Raw genomic sequence first — 18,619 nt, forward strand, 5'->3', positions numbered from 1 at the left:
AACCACAAAGAAAAAGAAAATAAGCCAAAGAGGTGTATGTTCCTCCCAAGTATGCACATTGCTGCATTTAACATCAATGAATACCAACAACACAGGGCTTTTTGTCTGGTTGGTTTTAAAAAAGTTCAGAGCTTATGTTACTATTCTCTTTACTATTTTAAGCATGTGGTGTCATTTCTTTTTACTAAAGAACTTGAAATTCTACCCAAGATTTAAGAGCTCTTTAAAACTCTGCAGACAAAAAAAAAAAATCAACATGTAAAATAATTTATTTTATTTAGCAGTACCTAAACATATATAAATATAATGATATATAAACTAAACATATATAAATAAAATGGTAAATAAAGATATTAACCAGAGAACAGCGTAAAACTAGCAGTACAAAACCAGAAAATAAATATTAAAGGAATGACCACAGCTGATGCACAAGCCAGGTACACATTGAAGGCTGAGGATAAACAAAAAGGTGTTATTTAAAACAAAATTTACAGGAATCTCTAATTACCAAGACACAAAGAACAGAAGTTGCCAAGCAACAGATGAGCATTGTGTGTTTCGTTGTGCCAGACTGATGAACTACAGAAAACCACGCAAAACATATCCACTGCCTGAGTTCCAACTACAGCAAAGAAAGGGAGGGCAGATGTCAGCAACACACATCTAGTTGTCAAAGTACAGCAATCTTTCACCAAAACAGGCATTACACACTCCTAAATGCTAGTAAAAATGAGTTACAGCAGTCAAATGAGTTGGAAGTCAAGGTTTAAATTAGAATTTAATTAAAATATATGTATTACACCAAGAACCTCAAATCTTGTTCTCCTTCAAAGAATCATAAAGAAAAATCTCCTTCAAAAGAACTTAAAAGAGACCAAGATCTGCCTTAGCTCTTCTAGGTTAGAACTGGAGTCCTGAATTCACAGCTGGAAACCAGAACTGCAACTTTCAGCCCCCAGAGAATTTGACCATTCAAAAGAAAACCAAGCACCCCTCCTTCCCCGCCCCCTTTTTCTTTAAAAGGACTGCAAGAGTTGTTAGCAAAATTAAACCAATTAAACTTGCACCACCACTCCACTCCTCTAGAAAAAGGAAATTAAGTCCAGGCTATCTTTAATAGTAAGAGAGGAAGCCAGGAACCCCTTGAAGCTATAATTACACTGGGGGGGGGGGGGAACACAGACACAAAAAAAGAAAAACACAAAAAAACCCACTAAATCAAATCTGTTATGACTGAATTTAAGGGGAAACATCTGTACCAAGCTCACCTACGTCACCTTCAGAGCACTCATTCTCAGAAAACAAAGAATGCTTGGAAGCAGGCTGAGGTCTTTCCCAGTTACATTGTGCCCCTTTTCACTGGGTACCTCAAATACTTCTCCAAGAGCAGCATTTGTGTTCCTCAGCTGAACCACAGCACACCACACACTTTCAAAGCTTTCCTGGTCAGCATTTGCCAAGGAAATAGGGCTGCAACTGAGTTCATTTCTTCCATAAAATAAAAAACTCTGCAGTAACTACTCAGCAAAACAAGGCTTCTAAAGATTACAAAACGGTGGGGAAATCCAAGATTAATTAGCAGAAGATTAAGCCCTCATTTCTTAACAGTTAAATGGTCTGCAGTGCCCTACTAGGTATTATGGTCTATAAAAAGCCACAAAGAAGAAAATATATGCAAAGGGTATCCACATTGTAATTAGCTCTTCCAACCTTACTTCACTAACAAACCAGTTTTAAACTCCAACTTTAATGAAAATCTTGCTAAAGTTATTACTTAAATAGCAACAGGAAAATACTGGAAGTTGGAGAGGGAATGGAATTTTCAGAGGAAACACAAGGCACTCAGATGCTTTTGCTCTTTCAATCATAAGCTCAGCTGAGTAATTCAAACTTCTGGGTGTGCAGACAGTCTGACTTTTTAAAGTAACTGCGCCTTACAGAGTATTGTCAGAATATCCTTACAGAATAAGAACAAACTTATTTTCCAGCAACTGTAATGAATATAAGTGGTCAGACAGGGACAAGCCACTCATAACTTGTTAGAGATAGGGGAAAACATATATATGATTGGGAGGTTTTTTTCTAATTTACAGTTAATTCAGACCTTCATCTCATCTCACTTCCACTGTAAAGGGAACAAATATTCTCAAATGATAGAATTTAAAATGCAGGTTTTCTGAGACAAGCTTCTGCGTGGCAGGGATATCACTTGTTCACACATAAGGTGGCACCAGTGCAGAGCCACATTCAATGCCTCCTGACTACTACAACAGTACCTGGGCCAGCTGAAGTCATCTGCTGATTACTGATCAACAGCAGAGAGAACAGATCGCTGCATACGGAATTAACTCAAAAGGAAAACAGGTAATTCTGCAATTCCAAGTGCTTTCCCTTCACTATTCAGAGAGAAAACCTGAGGTGAAATTGCATACTATGGCTTGAGTTAATTTAATGACCTACTGGCACTAGAAAAGGGAGATCCCACTCAGCCCCTTGGCTTTCAAGCAACACTACTTTTATCCTCTTTTGCATCAGTCCTGATGTTCATCTGACCTTCCACTGAACTCATTCAAGTTGCTCACCTGTCAGAAAGCCACATACACCTTTTGCCTTCCAGAACTGGCATAAGAAAAGCACCAGAACTGAAGAGAGGGCTTTCTCCTTTTGACATTGTACCATTGTTAGATACGGTGAAGTCATATGATGTGGCTGGACCAAACAGGGATTTCAGATAGAAACTAATCACAAACCTGACTGGCACCATCAGAAAAAAGCAGCTCAACTCTAGCGTTCAAGTGGAGATAATAACATGCCTTGAAATTTGGCTAGCAGAGTCCCTCTTTCAGTTCATAGATGCTCATTATTTCCCTGACCTTCAAAAGGCATACACAGTAATAAACAGGAATAGAGCAGGAAACTACAAAGATACTGTAAAACATCATGAGTACAGTCATAGCTTTTATAGCCCAAACACCCAGTGAAGAGTTGATAAGCTCAAAAAAATCAGTAACTCATGTTACAAATCTTGACATCTTATTAAAAAGTCATTTGTTTCTTTTCCATTCCTCTTCATTTTTTTAAGTTTATAAATAAGAAATTCTGGTGAACATCAAATATATTTCTGCTTGTTCATGATATTACAGAAATGTGTCATGTCTACAAGTACCATTTCTCCCTTTACTAGAAAATCCCTCTATCTTTTTCCCTTCTTTAAAAAGAAACTTGTTGCCACTATGTAGAAACTCATATTCTGGTACTGAGAATCTTTGAGCCCAACTTTGCAAATGCACGTGTGTACTTAGTATTAACCTAGTGAATGAATCACTGTGACCTCAGTGAGTAGATGAGCTACAAATGGGCTCAAAATGTTTCCAACATAGAGAAACAGAACAACAGGATTACCAAAGTCCATACTGCAATCCATAAATGTTCTAGAGAGACAGGAAAGAGCAAATGCTTTTGTAGATGATGGAGCAGTTAGTCCTAAAGCAGGTTTTATGCAATTTACCGGACAGAAGACACAGATCAATCTTTTGCTCATCTAACTTATGATAATGCCAGCGCAACAGAGGCACCAGTAAACTTTCTGATAGCAAAGTAAGTGTGTTAAGTAGAAGATAAGAACGTGACTTTGCAAATACATTAAGAAGCTGCTAAACACAGAAAACAGAAGGAAAACACGCGTTAAAAAAAAAACAACTTCAAAGCTGTCAGCTGTAGCAGCAAAAGGTAACACAAACAACAAAAAAGAGATACACCTGCTCCCTTCTGAGAAGCAAAATAGTCCGTCATTTCTACCTAGATCCAGCCGTGACTGGCACGTTACACACGCTCAGAAGGGGAAGTTGATCGGCACAAGGTCTCTTCTCTACACCTCCCCCGCCAGCCCTGCGCTGTCATCATATGACACCCCACGACGCTAAACACCCGAGCGGTGAGGTGAGGCTGGGGGGACCCCAGGTGGCTGCAAGACACTCGAGCGCTGGGGCACCTGCCCCAGACACAGGCCCGCGGCGGGCAGGCAACTCACAGACCGCCAGAGCCGGCCCGGCAGCCCCGGCCGCTGCCTCCCGGCGGACCCTCTGCCCCGCCCCGCGCGGGCCGCCTACACCTGGGCCCGCCCGCACCCGGTTCCGGCTCCGCCGCGCCCAAGGCCTGGGCTCGGAGCTGCCGCCAGGCCCCTCGGCCGCGCAGGGCACCTGGGGAGGGGGAGGTGCGCGGCCGCCCGCCCCGCCGGAAGCGGGGGGAGAGGGGAGGGATGGTGGAGGTGCGGGGCAGGCCCGGCCCGGCGCGGCGGGCCGCTGAAGGGCCTGTGCCGGCCCGGCCCAGCCCAGCCCTCCCGCCCGCCCCTACCTAAGGAGAGTTTCGAGCGCGCTCTCGTGCTTGTCGAGCGGGCGGCCGAGCGCGGTCTTGCGGAGTTTGCTGAGCTCCTCGGCGGCGCGGCAGTGCTCGGCCTGGGCGTCGCCGCCCGGGTAGCTCTGCTGAATGAACTTGCACAGCGGCTTGGCCAAGTCCACCTCCGAGGTCTTCTTCAGCTGCACCGAGATGAAGTTCGTCATGGCCGCCGCGCGGGGGAGGCGGGCCGGCAGCCGCCGCCGTCACCGGAGCTTCGCGCTCCCTCTTTCCTCGCCGAGCGGCCCGGGCCGCCGCGCGCTGCCTGCTGCCTGCCTAAACCGCGGCCGTAACCCCGCGCTTCCGGGATCGTCGCGCGCTGCCCAACGCAACGCCGTCACGCGCGCCCGCCCGCCCCGCGAGGTGTCCCCGCCCCCTCCGTCCCCCGCGTCGCTCTCGCGGCCGTTGCCGCCTGAGGGGGGCGCCGTTCGCGACCTGACGGGAGGGCTCGGCCGCCTGTGGGGAGGAGGGCACCGCGCTGCCCAAATAACACCACCCGGGTGTCGGAGGGTCGGCACAGCCGGCGGGAGCCGCGCGTTTTCACCGAGGAGAGCGGGCCCCGCGGTGGCGGTGCGGGTGGGTGCTGGAGGAGGGCGGTACGGGGGCGTTTGGAAGCCGGGGCAGGCAGAGATCTCGAGTGCTGCCTCTGGAGAAGCGCTGTTTAGCGGGAGACGTGACTGCGGACCTCAGCTGTGGTAGGGGAAACTCGGCTAGCCGGCAACATTAGCTGCGACACGCCGGTAACAGTAGCGGCTACTGGAAAGTTAGTGAGATGTCCCCCATTATGGATTATGGAGATGTCCCCCCCCCGTATTTGGGGGGAGCAAAGTGTCCCATGCGCAACCCACCCTAAGAATCGATTTTTTTAAATAAAACGTTACTTCTCTGTCGCGAATGTTGAAATGTCTCTATTGGCAGTAAAAGGCACAGATTCACGTGTTGCTGCAATTACGGATCTGTCACCTACATCACGCTTGCTTTCTGCTGACTCAGCCCAGCATACCTCAAACAGGCAATCTGCAAGGCTGGCTGGTCTGAAGACCGAGAAGGAACATTCAACCCACGTTCTCATTTTCCCCTTTCTTCTGCCACTTGTTCCAGACAGCTAAGGCTGTAAGCCTGCTATTTTCTTATTACATAAATCCCGAGGTGGTGATACCATAAAAAGGAGTGGTAAAAGTGCGTTTAAAATTGTGTAAAAGAGTTTGGTCTCATGTTGTAGCAGACCACGAGTTTTGCTGTAAAGTAAAGCCCGTGATCCCTTCCTACTGAAAGTGTACTATATTAGGTAGAGCTATCTTCTTTGTCATCTGATGAACGTCTAAAGTGGTGGCATAAGAGGAAAAGGGTACAGCTTGGGAAATCAGTCTTAACTGCTCCTGTCGCCACTGGGAGGGGCAGCTCCTCCAATATTAACAGTCCCTGTATACAATCCAGAGATGCTGTCGCAACAGCAGCTGGGCCCTCCTGGGCACTGCTGTAGGGAAGGAGGCAATGGAGTTGTCCTCCTTCTGCAGCTTCCAGTCACCTTCAGTGGGGCCCAAGTAGTTAGCCTTCAGAGCCTTGCTGGGTTGCTTCTATTAGAAACCTTTGCTATATTCTCAGAAAGTGAATATATATGGTAACTGTTCCTTGCTGCATTTCTGCTTCCCTGCACTGAATAAACACCCAGCTCACTTTCTCATAGCTCAATCAAAACCAAATAGAAGTTGACTTATTTTTGCATTTAAAAGAAAGGATTTTTATCAAAAATGAATACAAAAAGTAAGCTGTTCTGCCTTGCTCAAGTTCCTCACTGCTTTTTTTTCCCCAGGTTTTATTGCCCACATACACTTGTAAGCATTTGGTCTCTTAACCTGAGTCAGCCTTGCACTGACTGCATTTTCCCGTCCCAGGGGAAACCTCCACCCTCACAAGCTTAGATTCTGATCAGTCTTCACATATGTTCAGCTGGGCAGTTACCTCCCTTTGTTTCCAACATCAAGACCTTATGGAGTATAGTTAGCCTACACATCATTACAAGATACATGACTGTCTATATATGGAAGGTGGAAGCCATCAATGCCTTCCAGCGTAACACTCATAAACGCGGAAAGGGTGTGAACAGGGAAGGGCAAAAACTGCAGCTATGAGATCATAGTTCTACTTTGGAGCCACGGTGACCTTTAGATGGCTGTTGCTTAACAAATGCAATGACTGATATTTTGCATTCCTAAACTGTCCACCAACAGAGAACAGATATTTCACTGTGTCTTAGAACAGGTTACCAGAACTTCAAACATACAAGTGATTTGCTTCTTTCCCACAGATTTCTGAATAAATCAGCACTCCTCGGAAGGCTTTGTTCTGATTATTACAATTATAATATTATAAGCAGTAATGACTTGTGTCCTTGTTACCTCTGACTAGTTAAGTACTATTTCCCAATTTAGAGATGAGGAAGCCACATAGTAGTTATCAGGGAAGGGGCATAATCTACATCTTCTGACTCAGAGTCCTGTGCTTTAAACAGACCATACTTCCTTCTTCAACAAATTTATGATAGTGTGTAAGGGAACCACTTTAAAACAGATTTCCCCTAAAATGTTTGAAGTAACGCAGCATAAACAAGTTACAGCCATATTTAAGCATTACCAAGGTCACCAATATATTTTAATGTAGACAGATCATTAGAAGTCCCCAGTTTTCCTCTTTTTCCTAAACAACCATCATGTATATGTAGAGCACTGCAGTTTTGCAAAAGCATTTCAAAAGTTAAATTTGCTTTCAGTATGCAAACTGGCTTTTCTTCATGCTTCATGGGTTTTGTCTACAATTTTTAGACAGAAAACTTTTCACTGAACTCTGATGTTCTATTTTATGCTTGCTTTCTGTTCACAAATTCTGTGTACAGGTATCTCATTGAGGCAAGATTTTATTCTGCATTTGCTGTATTTTATTCTGTAGATTTTGATCACACTGCTTTATCCATAGTGTAAGAGTTGCCCTGTAGCAATAACACTAATTGGCAAACAGATGCTATACTAAACAAATCAAAAATCAGTAAAAGGAAGTGATAAGGGACCTAATTATTCATTTCATTAAATCTGATGGTCCTCTTGCCTAAAGCTTCATTTAATCACTCCAGTCCTACCCTATTTTGATACTCCTAACATAATCTTTTGGTGACATAGGGTAAGACCAAATCATTTATCACCATTATCTTGTGACCATGAGTTTCAGGAATGATTATCGTCAGTTAACAAAATGAGAGGATGCGGAAAGCAGGTTGTATGTCAGAAGAAGCTCTGCTTGGATCCAAATAACCCATCTAGTCCCACTGCCCATTTAGAAGAAAACATAAAATTCTCATGACCTAGGAATGAAATTTCTCCCTAACAGCCCATAATCAAAAGCATGAGGAAGAATTCCTACAATTTCCTTCAAATTTGACACTCCTTTACCTTTTGTTTCAAAATTTAGAGGAAATATTAATCCTATTTTCCTCAATTTTAATTTGTATTTATTAGAGTTTTATATTTCTCATAAGTGAGGAAGGACCTGACCCAGAAGATACATTGATGGCAAACTCAGCTGGGCAGGGGTCGTGCCTATTTTTGGGCTTGTAGAGCCGTGTTCACAAGAATGCTCGATACACCATCCTCCCCGCTATTCCAATGCTAAATGAGAAAAACACATTGTCAGTCTAAATTCCAGGTGAGATACAAGTCAGGATAAAGAAATGAGAGGCTGGAGAAAGGGGAAAACAGGTCTAAATCAATACTGTTGATACACTTAAGGTAGACACTTGTGTATAATGGTAATTATAACCAAGCTGCCTTTCAACCACAAGCTAAGTAAGGATAGGGACTATGTCTAATTTTTGCATGAGGAGAGGGTGCTGGCAGAATGGTCTACAGTAAGAAGGGCATCACGTGCATAGCTAGTGGCATCAAAAAGAACCTTGTAGATGAAATAAATGGCAAGCAGGAGCAGAAGTGGGGATCGGAGAAGGCTAAAGAGGAGATAGAGGTGATGTAATACGAACTTAGATGACATATGAATGAGAGATTATGCAAGGCATGCAAATTCTTGACCTAGGTAAATAATTTTGCCTGCTGCATTGTAGATGGACTAGAGCAGAGCAAACAGGGAATCCAACCAGCATTAGTGCAATATTTTCCAGAAATGGTTACAAGAACATTAGCTATTAAGCCAATTACAGTGCAGCGTAGAATTTTCCTAAAGTCTCAGCAGGCTTCAGAAATATGTGATATTACTGACGACATAATGATAGTGCCTGTGCTTGTTACTCAAATATACCACATCAACAAGAAACAGCTCTTCACTGGCACACATCATGGTTGGTAGTAGTGGGTCTCCATAATTAATAAGCACCAAAAGTGTTGCTAAAGCTTTTTCATATATCCTGTTTAAAATCTGTGGTAAAATTATGTCCCACTCAAAAGGATATATAAGATTTTTAAAAATGTTACTATTTTTTACTGCCTATAATAGCACCGGGGTTTTAGAAGATCTACAAAGCAGAACAGCTCGTAGAAGCCAGCAGCAGCTTTCAGTTCAGTACGAAATAGCTGAGAGGCTATTATGTGTTTCCCAAAAGCTGAAGATCAGGATTAGTGCAAGATGTACAAGTACAAACATATAAAATGCTTCTTTACAATGCATTGAATAAAACTGCTTGCTATTTAGCTATTATCACCATAGTCCTGTATACTGTATATTAGGATACAGTCACTTTCTGTCTCCAGATACACACTCTCTACTTCAAAAGAGGCAATGTTTTCATAAGTAATTATCCTGATACAAGGCAACGCATAAATGTGCGGTTCTATAGATATACTGATTCAAGTCAGGTGATTCGTAACGCCCAAAATGGGCACTTCACTCTGAGAGTGTGAGGATATAAATTCACACCCTATTGGTTATGAGGCAACTCTGCATAAGAAGAGGTGGATGTAATAGAGAGTATCGTTGTCATTTGATCCTGGGCAGATTGCACAGCTATTTACTGAATCCAACTTTGCGTATAAGTTTCTGAAAAATCCAAAGTCATGCATGAGTATGTGGCTTAGATTTTGGCATGATAACTCTGTAAGTGACACATTTTGGTGCACTGTTTTGGTGTGCAGTTAGCAAAAAGTTCAGATCCTTCCTCTGAAAGTTTGTTGAAAGAAGGAAAAAGGTTTGTTCTACCTTTGTTCAGTGCTGAACTGTTGATGTTACTTAGTAAATCATTAATTCTACTTTACATATATAAACTATGGAGTTTTAATTCATTTTAACCCTTAGGAATGGAAAACAAAATACCTGTCATATTGCATTAAAAGGAGATGAAAAATCAAACATCTGCTTTTTTTGATAATGGACTAAATTTTGCCTTACACTGCACTTATTCTTGCTATGAACATTTCCTTGAACTGTCATAGGATTTCAGAAGCCCCAACAGGAGATGGGTAGCGTTCTATTGTTATCACATCTTTAATTAAAAGTTAAAAGAAATTATTAATGACCTTGAAACACCAGTTCTTGCAATATATCCTTCCCCTAATGATGTTGTGTTTTTACTGCTTCTAATTTTAAAATAATAAACAATTGAGACTTAACTATGTGATTCTTTATTAATTCCAGAAGAGAGAAGAGTTTTTGCTTTTACAAATTGCTCTTACAAGCTTGGCTAATTAAGCTACCCCTTAAGAATTGAAAGTTAGAAAGTTTTCACTTAAATTCTCTATTACTAAATAATGTAAATATATCAATAATGGAAAGTAACAAAATAGATGAAAGATAACTGGCTAACTTTCAAACTCTTAATTATTGCAATATGGGATACACCTAAAGCAATGGCTTTATTTTATTCACTTTAAAACATTGCTTGCTTTATTTAAAGCATTGTATTTCACATTTTATAATTTTGTTCAAATATGTCATCAATTCAATCCAAGTATTTTTTGCACCAAAGGACAGAGTAGCCTTCAAAGAAGCAGAAATTAATATTTGTCCTTTGTTGGCATTTTACAATACGTAATTAAATTTTACATTGGTTTTGCCTGTATATTCAATGCAAGAAAAATACCTTTTCCTGTTGGTTACATTACAATTACAAAGCTTGACTAGAAAACTCTGTATATAATTTGACACCTACTAAGTTTATTCCATTGAAGATATAAAAGACATTATATCTGGTTGATTGAGGAAGATCCTTCATAAGTTATCATTGACTTGGCATTTATTTCAGTAGTATTTTCAATTGGAATGGGAATTAAGTTCCCAACAGAGATACCTTCACTTGGTAAAGTTCACTAAAAACTACTGCTGAAATTCAGTTCTCTCCTTCAGCAGACTCTGTTTATGGCAAGCAAGAAGTTTACACCACTAAGCAATCCTCTGTATTGACAGTGAAGTATTTTATTGTCAGCATTTCAGGTGGAGAATAGCCTGTAGTGAGTAACATCTGTCCTTTGGCTGGGGGCATGCGCCTCTACTTGTGTGCCTGTAGCAGTGGCTGCCCAAATGTGCAGCGCAGCGCTTTGCTCGTTGCTAGGTTATTTGCCACCTACTCAGTAGTTCAGATGATAAACAATGAGACACTGTGCTCTGCCTACTCTGTAAAGTGACATTGAGGAGTTTTGAAGCTAGGTGAATTGAAAGCCAGATGTACTTTTGAGCATGCTTGTATGGGACGATCCTCCACATCCCCATCTGCGCGTATTGCCATATAGATGGAATCTATTACGTAGAAAGCAGCTTACACCCAGGGAAGAATTTGCCATTACGTGCTGGACGGAGCAGAATAACACTGCTGGAGCAGTATAAGGAGACAACAGTAGGGGTTTTAGGTCCAAGGGAGATGACAGGCATGTAAGGAGGAAAGTAAGAACCTAATTTAAAAGCTGTAAATTCAAGGTTTCTCCTTCTACCAATGTGGGAATTGAATGAATCGTTCCCCAGGAACGCAGTCCAGGAAGAACAGCTGTGGTCCTCATTCTGTGGAAAAAAACCACTCTGGTGCACAACAGTCTGAGACTTTACAAAAAATGGAAAGATCAAGCAAATGACAGAAGACTCTGAGATCAGAGTTGCTCCATGGTCCATGCAGGGAGGGGTTTATGATTTTTCCCAGTTCGAAACATCTCCTTAACACAGGCACTGAGAGGCTTACAGAAAGCTACCTCTAATAACAATATAGGGAATCCACTTCTGAAAGCAGCGAAGATCCTTATGTCCTGCTGTTAAACTCATCCATAATAGGAGGTTTTTATCTTACACATTCCAAACACAATAAATCAGAACAAAGTTTCTCTGTTACATAATGTAACAAACGCCAGTACAAGCAGATCTTTTGCAAAGTTTGGTCTGACCACAAAAATTTGGGGATAAAGAAATGGCGACAGGAGTTGCCGACAACACCGCCAGAGGATTCCTCCTAAAAATGCTTACTTTGCAATGTTCAAAGGAGAAATGATAGACAAACTTGCACTGACACAGTCTGCAAAAAGTGAGATGCAAAAAATGTGGTTTAATCTTCTATTTCATCATTCTCCTGGCTATATATGAATGTATGTGGTGCAAGCAGGCAACTAAATCCAGCATTAGCAGTGTGCTTTTGCGCAAAAGAGGGAAAGAGAGGGTGATTTGATCAAGGGTATTTTTACAATACATGCTTTTTTCTAATATTTTTAAATTTTTTTTTCATCAAAGGAGATAACTGTGCCTCAAGTTGCTTCTAATTGTGGTAGGACGTCCACAGGACATCCCAGAGTCTGACTCAGACATTAAAGAGGAGAGTTTGAGAGACACTGGATGAGCCAGTTTGTGTTATGAGACTGCACTTTAGTCGACACGTTTGTGAAAGTTATATAAATTAGGGCAGATTTCAATTCACTGTCATATATGATTCATCCTGGCATGAAGTATCTGGACACAGCTTGACTAATGCCAGTACCTAATATGCTACTGTAAGGAATTTTGTGTACAAATTGTGTTCTGCAAGCTCAGGAGATTATACCTAATACTTCATGAATTCTCAGGTTGCTCTGCCTGACGTTCCCTCTGAAGTTCCAGGAAGTTCTTACTGTTATATACACAGATTGAAATTTTTGTAATGAGTCATTTTTAAGGGGGGAAAAAAGTCCATTTTCTTAACTGATATTTTCTTTTGTGGAATCAGACATCCAGCTGATTTGTATATGCAACATTTCTTCCATTCACACTGACTGGTATGAACTGTAACGTTACGTTCCTTTCAAACTAGTAAGCCTAGCAACTTAACACTGTTTCCTTTCCTTTCAGATACTGAGATGTTGACATATACTAGTAAGATATTTCAAGGAATACGAGATAGTATATTCCTGCTTCAAATATTATGTTTAAATTAATGCTCAATACTATCCATTCTCCATGCAAGCATTGGCAGGCTTAGCAGCGGTCACTTTTACAGTCAGGGGGCACTACCTACAAACTACTTGCTAGGAGTTTGGTGATGACTAGGCATAACTGACATTAAATTGTCCTTGGAATCACTCTAGGACAGCAAGTGAATTCCACAAAGTAAAAAACAAAGACTAACCACTTCTTTACCGATAGAATAAAGTGCTTCTGTAACTCTGACAACACCGGATGTGCATGTGTCTGTCCACTTTCAGGCTCATGTTTTTGTGTATCCTTTCTGTATTCCTATATCTACATTTGTTTCTAGCATCTGCTTCCTCCACTTTTCACAGAGTTCAAGGAATATGCTTTGGACTGGTTAGTTAGATGCGAGTCATCATAGCAGGTTAATTCATTTTCCCATGGCATGTTTCGTTCCACCTCATGACTGTCATTTTTTCCATTTTGATCTTACCAGTATTACCTGCTCAGCATGGCAGTTTATCAGTGCCTAATGAGGTACCTATTTTCAGGGATGAAGCGGCTAAAGAATTTTTTCTTTACTATGTAGATGATTCAATATGACTTTTCATTCAATGTATCTAGTGTTTATATGCTAATTATTTAAATGTCCTGGTTTATTGGCCAGAAATGTATGCAGTGATTCAACAGTAGCCATCTCCATTTGTATAAAACTCATATAAGGTCTAAATACATGCACATCAAAATACGTGCCCAAAAAACAGCTCAGTGAGAGACGGGAAATTTTACTTGTGATGTATTATTTGTTAAGAGCAAAGATAAAAATTAAAGATGAAAACTTAAGGCTCACCAGAAATTTTTTTCAGAAGTGCTATAGTTGTGCCCAGTAATTTACACTCTTGGGCTGTGACAGCATGCTGACACTGTATCTCATCACTGACAAAGTTTGCTCCAACTCATTTTCTCTCCTGTTTTCAAATATACTCACATAGAATGATAAACCATGTTTGAGAATGGCATATTAGCCAGATTATACACAGGGAAACAGAGGAATTAAGAATGGTCACTTTTTAGGAAATGGAAAAAGGGAATGCTGTAAAGAACGGATGGTGATGACTCAGAATACTTGTTGTGAAAAAACATCAAGTTCACAATGTCGTGATTAAGTCGAGTGCAAAATTTTTAGGGCTTTTTACATCTTCAATGAGGAACATAGGGAGTGTGGTTTTATTTGCCATAATACCTAGTACATAACTGTAGGGGCATGCAAGGGTCTTTGCAAAGATTTAGGAACACTTTGTAAATGTTTATTAAGTTAGACAACAATTGAACTAATTATATATTAATAGACCTATCTAAAATATAGCAGTTATCTGTCAGAAGAACTCTCATGCCAGGCCCAGAAGAAGAACCAGGGATTACTGCTTTAGTAGAATTAATTAACATATTGTGGCCATTAGCTGTCTCTGTATCTCCCCTTTTACTTCTCTTCCTGTTCCCAAGACCTGTACCAGAAGAGGTCTTCCCAAAATTGAAGAAAATACTAGACTGGTAGCATTTGCTAAAGATCTTTCGTGTGGGAGCCAGCATGAAAGCTGTCTGAGGTGTGGCCAACATGTTCTTCAGTACTCGTCATGCATAGTGCTGAAAAGTCCTATGGGAAACGCAGCAATTATGGTACAAGTTAGGGCAACTCTTAGGGTAGCTGGAATTTTTCCAGGGACCAAACTGGCCTGTGGCAACTTCAGAACGGCAATAAATACATATTTCTTGCATTTGCTTTCTGCTCTGTACTACACCCGAAAGGAATTAAGCTGTCTGACATTGTCTCAATTTTCTAGTGTGGTCAGTATTATTGTGCTGCAGAGGAAGAACACAAATGCGTGAATTAGTGTACAAGCAAACAAAAAAATGCCGTCTGAAACAACATACAACTGTAAAGACCCAAGAGATTAAGACAGATGGAAATGTATATCACACCTACTTATCTAATGCACAATGCAGAGATTCCTGATGTAGCCCCACCAGAACTACTTCTCAAAGCAGAAGCCTGTAGAAGCACTGCCCTGAGCTGATTAGCTCTGTGTTACAGTGCAGAGGTAGCTGTCATGCCATACTGTACAACCCACAACATTGTTACCATCAAGGAACAAAATGCACTTTTTCACTTCTGTCTTAAAAAATCACTTATAGAAAGGGATGAAAAAACTTTTAAAAACAATTACCATGTAAATCACGTTTCCATCCCTGCACTCAGCACTGCCTAAATAAATAGGGGATACTGATAAAAGTGATCAGGAGCTCATTTTTTTCTAGCCACCAGATAAAGCTAAAAGTAACAATATTCATCCCATGCTTTTGACTTATTTCCTGAAAGGCGTAGTGTATCTCATGATCTACTACCAACTGCAAATGCCATGCTAATAAAATTCATCTCTTTGTCAAAATACTACGCTGTACAAAGCTATTATGTATTAATTTAATATCTGATTTTCCCCTTGTTGCAGGATCAGGTCTCTACTTTATGACTACTGACACGTAAAGTAAAGCACAGTGACCAGAATGCATTTGAAATTAAGTCAGATTTTATTGTATAACAGACTTTTATCAGAGTGGGAAAAAAACAGGGCTCATGAAACCAACTGCTAGTTAGTGGTTATGGAAAGAAAGTCAATCTGCAATTAAACTATAATGGTATTACATTAAATAGGAGTGAGTAATGGCAGCTAACCTTACTCAATTAAAGCTGGAAATATTTAAAATATCAGTAAGAGTTTTATGCTGAAACCATATCATGAGTTTTGGCTTGATTACTGTCAGAAGGCCCCTTGCTGTACAACCCTTCAGGCAAAACACCTGCTGAGATGTATATGCTTATAAAGAGAGATTACAGACACATTTTAAAACTGATAAAGACTGTCTGGACTCAAACAATGCTTACATAGCCATTGCCCAGTTCTGTGACATACAGTTCACATCATTATCTTTTGGTGGGGTGTGCCTCTTCATGGAAAAAATATTGTTTGGATTTGTTTACATGGACTACTGGACACAATTATGGCTCAGGAAAACTTTTTGTGATAATTGTATTCTTGGATCATCATGTAATGATCATGTCTTGGCATGGAAGGTATGGAGTATACCTGAAACTGTGTTTTGTGATACAGGTTCTGTAATATCTCAGCTGTATCGCCTTATTAGAGGGTACACTGCCTGAGGCCAGAAACTCTGACTGTCCACCGTCACTTATTTAGGCGCACTGTGAGGCACTAAGAGAGTAACCTAGTTAAACTAGCAGAGGATCCTCCTCATGTGTCCACCAGTATGTGCAATGAGGAGGTCTGGGCTGACCTGCTCTTGAGCATTGTTGCTGTGACAGCATATACCCTACAGGGCCACACCACAGCCTGCACCACCAGCACTTACCTTCACCTGTGACGTGCTGCTTCAGATATTCTACAGCACAGGTGGGATATTCAGCCATCCTGTTTGCTAGGCTGACTACACCATCGTGCCGACAAGGCACAAGAGAGGACGTCAAAACACACTCCAGCTCCAGAAGGGCTAAGCGCTTGGTGACTGTTGGAGCCAGAGTCTGCCTTACATCTACAATGACAAGCAAACAGCAATGTTGGTAGCAGACAAGCGCAGCCACAGCAGCTATGCCTATGTTTTCACTTTGGCTTTCAGCTGCAGCTGCAGGCCTTCCTCCAGCAATGCCAGCTGAACACCAAACCTTGGGATGCCAAGCACTGCCTAGCAAGATGCTCTGGAGCTGACTGTGACAGATTCTGTCTACAACTTATGCTAATAAGGACAGCAAAAGTATTTTGTCTTGAATAATACTCCTGGAATAAAATTCCTGGCCTGGCCAGGAATATGGTCACATAACCGTACAAATACCATGCTTCCTGAAATGATGCCTTGGAGGCAGCTTTTGGTTTGCACAAACCCACATCTTTAAACACATAAGGTTGCACAAATGTGCACTCAAAAATATTCTAAAAGCCAAAAGGTTTGATTTCTTTTTTCTGACATAAATATAGTGTATCCCTGTGTACGGACATCCCTGTAGTAGCCTGGAAGCACCCTGCAGTCTGCAGTGTGAACAGGGATAGAGTAACCTCAAATGCAGTGTAGACATAGCCAGCATATCTGCTTCATTCTCTAGGCTCAAGTTAGCATTTCTCGAAGTAGCATCAAGATATCAATTACATTGCCTCGACAAGGGAAAATGTTGCTGGTCTCATCTGTCCCAGCAAAACCCAGAGAGCACAGTCCTTGTGAAACTTCCAGGATCCCAGGAAAAGAAGGTAGTGTTACAAAATGCCAGGAATGTCGCTACTTCTCTAAAAGTCTTCTCAGTTAACAAAATCTGAATGGTTGAAGTGTTTGCATGAAGAAATAAAATGGATGATCAGGAAGCATTTTCCTTTCATCATACATACTTCAGGAAAATACGACTGGGAGAATAATACATTCTTATCCTCCTCTCAAGTATGTCTCAATTTTTTTCCCCAAAATACGTAGAACTGGATGCTAGTTTTGAAAATGTCATCATGCCCCAGGATTGCTTTCATAAATATGAGGAATTGTAGCCATTGCCAAGATGTGCTTCATTCCTATTTTTGGGCATACTTCGGAAGTTCATACTTAAGCAACACCCACTGCACTCAAGGGAAGTTGTGCTTAGGTAAGGACTGAGACTAAGCCTCATCATAACAGGATTTTCTGGATTTCTGAATCTCAGCCCAAGTCTACAGCTGAAGTTTTGAAACTAGTCCTTAGACTTATAATGGTCCACAGCAAAACCACAGAGATGAGTAAAAGTGAACTGTGGGTGGAAAATCAAACTCTATGTTGAAATCTTAGATGTTGTCATTCAGGTCCATCTCAAATGTAAATCGGTAGTTCAGATGGACTGGTTCTACTGCTCTTACTCCTCCTTTACCACATAGCTTTGTAACAGAAGTGGGATACAAGTTCTCCTACGTTCAGTACCAGATGTTTAAAGCATTTAAGATGAGGTAACCCTGCCATTCTTAAACACATAAAAAGCATGTATTTTTACACTTCATAAAATGAGAGAGTATATATGGAGGTAAGAAACTAGTTTATTTTAATTGCAACTAACAAATCAGAGACCACAAATACACCATTAAATCCACAGGATGAGGACCCTGGATGCAGTCCCCCAGCAGAAGTCTGCCTGCCTATGCTGGAAGGCAGCACTGATGTGGTGTAGCTGTGTAACCTTGGATCAGATGGCCATGAAAAGTTGATGGGTGAGAAAGAGCTGTGGGAAGCCTCGCTGGAGGCCTCCCCACTTCGCTTGGGAGATGATACATGCCACATTTAAGCTGCCGCTCTCGCCCTGGGCCCCCGCCTGAGGTACACTGCGGCCGTGCAATGGCCCAAGCCACGTACCTCCACGAGTCAGACCACCTGGCTTGACGTGGGACCTGCCTTGTGACTGCAGACCTGCCTGGCAGGCACCCACTGACCCTGAGCGCTGCCAGGGGACCGCTCTGCTCGCCTTCCTCCGGCATGAGGCACAGCATGGCTTTGTCACCGAGGCCCCTGCCCCGGCTTGCCTAGTTGTTGCCGGGCTTTGCATCTGCTGTCACTTTGAGCACTGACATGCTTGCTCACTTATGCACTGGGAGTACGTTCTGGAAAGTTCACAGCACAGGATATGTTTGTATGCAGAAATACCCGTATGCAGAAATTTTTATTTCAATAGGAATTTACTTCTAAATAGGCTGCTTATTGTCTTTAAATGTTGGCAATGAAGACAAGAATGTTTCTGGTATGAGTCATACAATATTAAAAAAAAGTGAATTCATAATTGGGGTATCATAGACAATATGGTTAC

General features: G+C 41.6%; 1 protein-coding gene across 2 annotated transcripts in view; it reads right to left on the bottom strand.

Annotated features, from left to right (window-relative positions):
• PDCD6IP (programmed cell death 6 interacting protein) overlaps positions 1-4,764 on the bottom strand; it is a 34,907-nt gene extending 30,143 nt beyond the window's left edge. The window contains exon 1 of one of the 2 annotated variants that reach the window (XM_075745491.1): positions 4,354-4,764. In XM_075745491.1, coding sequence (XP_075601606.1) covers positions 4,354-4,559 — 206 coding nt within the window. In that variant the 5' untranslated portion in view covers positions 4,560-4,764. The remainder of the gene's footprint in view (positions 1-4,353) is intronic. The other variant, XM_075745490.1, reaches the window with a different exon arrangement.
• Between the last annotated feature and the right edge of the window lie 13,855 nt (positions 4,765-18,619).

The sequence above is a fragment of the Balearica regulorum genome, chromosome 2 (assembly GCF_011004875.1).
Source record: "Balearica regulorum gibbericeps isolate bBalReg1 chromosome 2, bBalReg1.pri, whole genome shotgun sequence".
NCBI lineage: Eukaryota > Metazoa > Chordata > Aves > Gruiformes > Gruidae > Balearica > Balearica regulorum.